Source organism: Condylura cristata, unplaced genomic scaffold, assembly GCF_000260355.1.
Source record: "Condylura cristata isolate star-nosed mole 26May11 unplaced genomic scaffold, ConCri1.0 scaffold00050, whole genome shotgun sequence".
Taxonomy (NCBI): Eukaryota; Metazoa; Chordata; class Mammalia; order Eulipotyphla; family Talpidae; genus Condylura; species Condylura cristata.
This window is the reverse complement of record NW_004567151.1, coordinates 1,279,855-1,287,120: the sequence shown is the minus strand read 5'-3', so window position 1 is coordinate 1,287,120 and position 7,266 is coordinate 1,279,855. Positions and strand designations below refer to the sequence as shown.

Genomic DNA, 7,266 nt, shown 5'->3' with positions numbered 1-7,266 from the left:
GGCCCGGCCTCGGGGCCTGCCCTCCGCAGGCCCCGCTGTTCCGCCACCCGCCCGGGCCTGCTTGGCTCCCCAAGGGCTCCAGCCCCACCCGCTCCAGCCCCCCGCCCAGGAGGGAAGCCTCTCTGAGGGGAGCCCCTCCCCGGCACTGCGCCTGGGCCGGCGTGGGTCCCCGCTGCGCACCTGCACCTGCACCAGTCCTCTCCCAGAGGTCAACCTCACAGCCCCCTCCCTGGGGGCCACCCGAGTGCACGAACCACGGCTGGGCTGCCAGGCGCACGGGGAGCCCCACACGCGGGCTGGGCGCCAGCAGAGACCAAACGCACAGCCTGGGGGAGCCCGGGGCAGCGCTCTCACCGTGCGGTGGGGGGGCCTCGGACACGGCGTCTGGGGGAGAAAGGCAACTCCAGACGCACAGGAGAGGGCTCGGGTGAACACGAGGCCTTCTCGGGACCTGGGGACGGGCCCTGGGCGCAGAAAGGCTGGGAGTGTCCCCGGAGGGCACCCCGAAGTCTGGGGCCCCACACGCCCCGCAGACCTGTGCGGAAGCTCAGGCCGACGCCGCAGGCCGAAGCCACAGCCGCGGGGGCCCTCGAGGGGCGCTGCGGGGCAGCCAGCGCCTGGGACGCACAGAAAGCAGAGGAGCAGAGGGCGGGCCAGGGGCCGTCGGGGCGGCCGCCCTCTGGGCAATGAAATGCCTGCCAACTGCCCAGCCTGCGGGACAAGGTGTGGGCGCGGTGTGGTCACGCACATTTGAAGAAGGGGGATCTGCAGCCCCTCACTGAGTTCTAAACCAGCATAACCTCAGCCCGAAATCGTTTCATGAGAAAAAACTGCTCTGCTATGACCGCGCTGTCTGGGAACTTCTGAGAGGCGCCGCGACCACACATGAAAGGGGGGGGACACGCCGAGGGGGGGGGCCGAGGGTGGGGAGAGGGGCCGCCGAGGGCAGCTTCGCGCGGGGCTTAGGAACGGACGGCGGAGGGATGGTGGCATACACTCCCCGAGGTGAAAGTAAGTGAGCTGCTTTATGCACAATCGGAAAGCCACGGAAGCAGCCCTCATGCCCAGAAGGGGATGACCGGATGAAAAAGATGTGTACACACACACGGCGGAATATTACTCGGCCGTCAAAAAGATAAACTTGGGCCTTTCGCAGCAACATGGACGGAGCTAGAAGGGATCGTGCTGAGTGAGATGAGCCAGAAAGAAAAGGGAAAATACCAGATGGTGTCACTCATAGCAGGAGCATAACAGACCAGGCGAGAAAATAATGATAATGATGAACAGCCATATACCAGAGACATTTTGCGGGGGTGGAGTGGGGAATGGGGTGAAAAATGGGGGGTCGGGGGGGAGGGAAGTGCACGGGACTATGGTGATGGCACAGGGTGACTCAGTGATGGGAAGCCCACGGGAATTACAATTGAGAAAAAAAATGTACAAAATGACTAAAAATAAGCTATTATATTTTAAAAAAATGAAAGTAAATGAGCAGATTTCAAGGGAAAGGGGAAAACCAAGAGTCTATCACCCATCGACTTTTTCCCAAACACCTAGGGAAGCACTTGTTAAGAAGAAAAATGAACTGAGAAGGAAGGTCTCATGTTGAATAACAACAGGTTTCCCAAATTCTATAGAATTCGGAAAACTCTGTTGAGTCAGTTAAGTATTGAGTACAAAAAAAATACTATGAAAGTATGCTTTTAATAAAAAATCAACTTCTGGTGCTGCCTGGTGGCACAAGAGGTTGAGTCTCAGCACTCGGAAGCCGTCGGCAGCCGCTGCAGCGCGAGTTCGAACGCCGGCCAGGGCGCAGCAGACCCCTCCTGTCTGCCCGCTGCTCCCCTCAGCAGTGGGCTTCAGGCGATCCGCCTGTTCTGCTCCCCACGTTTTCACTGGGGAATCCTCTCATCCCCCCACGTCTGGCCTGCAACCCAGCTCTCATATGCATAAATACATCAATCCCCCCAAAAGGCAGCCGGAACAGGCAGGCACAGAGAGCAGGCGGGCTGGGGGCAGCGAGGGGCCTGCCCGGGGCGCCCGTCTTGCTCGGGACCCCGGGCTTATCTGACAGCCACAGACTGCAGGTGACAGACGAGAAACGTGGCACCTGCTTCCAACCCCAAAAATAAAAATTGCAGAATAAAGACAATCCCATCAACATTACAGAAGCCCAGACAGGTAAAGAAAATGACTTGGAAACGACATAGTACTTGAGCTGAACTATCAGAGCTGCGCATGCTGACCTCCAGAGGGCGGAGAATCGGCCTGGCCTCATGCAGAAGCAAGCTGAGGTGCGCTAATTATGGGTCCAACTCAAAAGCTAAAACTAACAGAAGTCACGAAAGCAGGAAGACCACAATAAAGATAAGATCAGAACTCAAGGAACCAAAAAAAAACAGAGAAAGTCAGCAAAAGCAGAAGCCGACTCTGAAGGCCAGTAAGAGCAAAGAGGCCTCGCACTAGAGAGAAGAGAAAGTGCACAAGCAAAAGTAGAGAATAATCAGATCCGCCCCCCCCCCCCGGGGCGCAGCGGGTTAGAGCACAGGCTGCAGCAGCAGCCACCTCGGCGCGAGTTCGACCCCCCAGGGCGCGGCAGGCCCTCCTGTCTCGCCGCCGCTACCCTCAGCCGTGGACTGTCCATCTGCCTGTCCTGCTCCCCGCCGGGACTGTGGGGCCGCCCCGCGCGCACGCACATCGTGGGCACAGTTCGCCCGTGCAAGTCGGGCCCTGCAGTCGCGCAAACCGGAGGTTCCGGCCGACCAGGAGTCTGACGCGGGAGTTGGGCTCTGGCGAGTCAACGTCACCCAGCCGCTCGCCGCGCCGCACGGGAATTCCAAAGGCTGGAGTGAGCCGGAATCGGCGTGCAGTGAGATCGGAAGACAGACCGTCCTCGCTTGGAGGTGACGGGGTCACCTCCGCTTTGCAAATCCAATGGGAGCTAACGCCAAGGGAACGGGGAACGGGGTGACGTACAGCCGCGCCCGGCGGTGACGCCACCCAGCTGCAACGCAGGGGCCGGGCCAGGCCCGGGCGAGGCCGGTGGAGGGACCTGCTCTCGAGGGCCCAAGCGAGCCGCAAGCTCGTAACTGGGAACCCGCCGCACAGTCGCCCGGCGCTCGGCTCCAGGTTATCGAAAACGCAGTCTCCATCAAATCCCTGCAAGACCTTTCCTGTAATTTAATAAATTGGTGCAAACGCTTCCCGTGCAAGAGTAAGCCGTCAAGGACCAGCAAGACAACGTTATCAAGAAATGACTGGAAACCGGGCCTCCGTGTGCGGGGCGTCAGAGCGCAGTGGGGACTGGCCGCGGCCGCTCGTGTTGGATCCCGGCCCGGAGGGGCCCGCAGGGCGGCAGGCCCGCCGGTCCTCCCCTGTGCACAGGTAAAGACACCTGTTTAAAAAGCACCGGCGTCAAGATTTCTTATAAAACTGCAGCGGTGGGACAGACACAACCCTCGGCCCAGGCGGTGAAAGGCGGAGTCCAGAGACACCCCCAGGCAGGCTGTCAGCACCGTCGGCGCAGCGGGAGCTGCCAGGACGCCAGGCAAGGCTCCACTTGACCACCACGACGCACACACTCACCTGGGTCGGGGCCGCGCGTCAGGTCCAGCGGACGGACGACGGGGCGGAACTGCTTCTAAACAAGGCAAGTAAAAGCGGATTTAACGCGGCCGCCTTCGTGTCCCTCAAACAGTTCCCGCAGTCAGCGCCAGCAGCTGCGAGAACCCCGGCGCCAGCTCAGGCGGCTGCGCGCACCCCTCGCGGGCGCCCCCTGCCGGCCCGTGGAGAAGCCGCCCCCAGCCACAGGTTTAAGGGGCAGGAGCGCCCTGGCCACAGCGGGCCGGGCCTGTACCGGCGGCCTCCGAGCGCTGAGAACCGTGCTCGGTCGGACCAGCGCCGGCTCCCACAGCCCACCCGCCACTTTCAACGCCGCCTGGGGCCTCAGGCTCGGCTGGCTAATTCGTGGTCGGGAGGCCAGGGAAGCGCCGGCAGCAGGCCGCGGGAGCCGGGCCAAACCCGAGGAGGAGGAGGCCTTCGCTGCTGGCCGGAGCTTCCTAAGGGCCGCCCGGGCTGACCGGTCGCCCGGCTGCCCTCTCAGCAGGGCTATGGCCAGGGCCACCTGCGGGGGGCGAACTGGAGCGCAGGGGAGACCAGGAGCCTGGGGGGTGGGGGGTGGGCTCTAGGGCAGTGTCTCGTGGGAGCACTAACGTCCATGGGGAGGAAACAAGGCACAGTCCCGCGCGCAGGACTTTCTTCTGGCGGGATGACGCTGACAGCGCCGTCTACAAGGGCTAGTATCCCTCCTGCTGGCCCAGACAGGTCGGCCGCCGGGAGGCCGACACGCGGGTGACGCGGGCGGCAGGCGTTAAGGACGAAGGACGTCTGCCCTCGGGCCTGCGTCCCCGCCCAGGCCGGGCCAGTCCCGCAAGCCAGCTCCTGGCCCGCCGCGACTTTGGGAGCAAATCAAATGACGCAGTTCGGACGGCCAATTCCGGGCGAGGAGCCGGCGTCACTCACTGTCCACCGCAGTTTAACCAGCGGCCCCTCCAGGATGCGTCCACACCACCACCCCGGGCCAGAGCGAACCCCCGCGAGGGAAGGCAGGCGATGAACTTCCTCTCCCTCCGAGCCTCAGCTCTGGCGGCTGCCCGCCTGTCTGACTGCCGCTCACGCGCAAAGCCTGGTGTTTTCACACAGGAGGTCGGGCAGGTGGGCGGGGGCTCAGCAAAGGCCCTGTGCTCCGCAGGGCTCACGCGTGGCGTCTGACCGTGGCGGGAGAGAGAACGTTTCCTAAGGCAACGGCAGATTCTTACCAGGATTTCTTGTTTTGCTTTTATGGTTCTGATGACACATTCCAGGATCTTTCTGGGATACTGCTTGCGTTTTGTGGTTAAATCGACTATGAGCGCGTCAAACTGGTCTTCGAGAACTTTGATGTCAGCATCTGTTTCAAGAGAAAAAAAAAGAAAGATGTCCAAAAAGTGCCTTGAGCGAGCGCGTGCGTCCTCCCAGGAAGCGGACGTCACACACCAACCACTGAGGATGCCGCCGGCCAGTGGGCAGAGACTCGCTCTGCTCACGGACAGTCGCTCCTGGGCTCCGGTGGGAGGCAGCCAAGTGGGAGGCGGCTGGCGGGCCACGCCCCCACTCAGGCCACGCCCCCACTCTCAGCCCACGCCCCCACTCTCAGGCCACGCCCCTGCTCTCAGGCCACGCCCCCGCTCTCAGGCGCTCACGACGCCGATGCCGCCTGAGCGTGAATGGCAAAGCCGCTCCAGGGAGGCGGCGCGTGCCTGGCTGGCCACCGGGCACTCCCGCGCCCCGGAAAACAAGGCAGGGAAATGGCGAGGGGCAGCCGCGAAGCCGAGGAACAGCTCCGCGCAGGACTGGAGACGGGGAAGAGGGGAGCGCTGGGGTGCGCCAGCGATGCCTCAGGGCGGGGCTGGGCACGAAGGAGAGGCCCGGGCGTGGTGGCTCCTGTGCCCGCAGCCCAGCGCAGGGAGGAGCGCAGGGAGGAGCGCAGGGAGGAGTGCGCTCTGGCCAGGTCAGCAGTCTGCGGCTGCGGGAGTCAGCGCCTCAGGTGCAGGGAGTGCAGGCGAGCGCCCCACTCACTGCTAAGGCCACGCTGAAGGCCAGAGGCATAAGCAGCCAGGGCCCTGAGGTGCACACTCTGCTCCCAGACTTTGCAGAGCGCCGTGGGGAGCCGTGTGGCCCTCGAGACACGTCAAGGCGACACAGCAGCCGTCAGGTCCGGCTAAGGTCCCCTGAGAATGTCAGGAAAGCAGCCCTTTCCCGCAGAGTCCTCGTGTGAGCACAGAGCCCTTGCTAAATGTTCTTTTTTCCATTAAAAAAGTTCTCGGGCCCTTCCCGGTGGCGCAGCGGGGTAAAGCACCACATGAGGAAGCTCTCCAAAGCCACTGCAGCATGAGCTCGGTCCCCCGCCGGCCGGGGCGTGACCCGCAGCAGACCCCTCCTGACCGGCCCGCTGCTCCCCTCAGCAGTGGACTTCCGCAACCTGCCTGTCCTGCTCCCACTGTCTCCAGTGAAGCCTCTCACCGGCCCTGCACCGCTGGCCTGCACCCCAGTTCTCTAAGCACAAGTAAGCAAATCTTAAAGAAAAAAAAAAGTTGGCTCCCGGGCCTAAAGGAAGCAAACTAGCTCGGTTTGCAAGAACAGGTCTGCGGCTCTGCAAGGAAAAGCGGCCTCCGGGCGCCCCCTCGCGGCGGCGCGGCGGCGCTGCAGACCCACCGGCGAGGCGCCTCCGCGGACACCTTCACCCCGCCCCAACTGCCCCGGAGGCTCAGAGGCCAGGCAGCCCTGGAAGGTGGCCTGGGCTCCGCCGGACCCGCCGGACCCCCGGGGCAGGCCGGAGCAGACCATGGCTTCCTTCCTTCACCCTTCCCGGGGGCAGTGATCGCAAGGGCAAACAGAAAATCCCGCCCTGACTGCTCCCAGATACTGGACCCGAACCCCTTTGCGGTCTCGGGGCCGCCGCCTCCTGCAGTGCGCCTGCAGTCACCCCCACCGCCTGCCTCGGTTTCTCCCAGCGCCCCCGAGCCGGCCAGCGGAAAGCAAACCGTAACCTAGGGCAAGCTGTCCCGGCCCCACCGCCCACAGGCTAAAGCGAATCGCCGGCGTCGCCAGGGCTCTGCGACTAGCCCCGGCGGCCTCTCGGCCACGCGCCGCCAGTCCCCTGCTCGCTTTCTCCTTTTTCAGAGATTTATTCATGCACACAGGAGCTGGGGTGCGGGCCAGAGAGGGGTGTGAGAGAGGACCCACCAGACACAGGTGGGGCGCGGGACAGGCGGACCCACTGAAGCCCACTGCTGGGGGGGCCGCGGGGAGACAGGAGGGGCTGCTGCGCCCTGGGGTCCCTCCTGGCCAGGAAAGACTCCGGCCTGAGACCCACGGTGCCACCAGGGAGGCCCCGCCACCTCAGCGCTCCTCTGCGCAGGGACACGCTCAGCTCGCTGCCTCTCTGCCGCGTGGGGACCCAGAGGCCAGGCCCGCGCCGACTCCCCGAGCGGGTCGCGCAGGGCAGCGAGCTCCTGAGAGGGGGGCGTGGCCCGCCAGCGCCGCCCCCTCCACTTGGCTGCCTCCCAGCCGAAGCCCGAAGCCCGGAGCTCCTTCCTCTGCGCCCCGCATCATCGGCCGGCCGGCAGGCGGCTGCCCATCAGCCGCCTGAGGGCCCGCACCGCGCTGGCCACCGCCTGGGGGCTGCAGGGCCCGGTCTGCACTGCTTCACCCGGGGGAGCAGGACAG

The 7,266-nt window shown here is 64.2% G+C and overlaps 1 protein-coding gene across 1 annotated transcript in view; it reads right to left on the bottom strand.

The window, feature by feature from the left end:
- The window catches only part of NSL1 (NSL1, MIS12 kinetochore complex component), a 14,483-nt gene that overhangs the window by 3,009 nt on the left and 4,208 nt on the right, over positions 1-7,266 (bottom strand). The window contains exons 3-4 of the mRNA XM_004694900.2: positions 4,818-4,948; positions 3,586-3,640 (exon numbers count right to left, since the gene is read on the bottom strand). Coding sequence (XP_004694957.1) covers positions 3,586-3,640; positions 4,818-4,948 — 186 coding nt within the window. The remainder of the gene's footprint in view (positions 1-3,585; positions 3,641-4,817; positions 4,949-7,266) is intronic.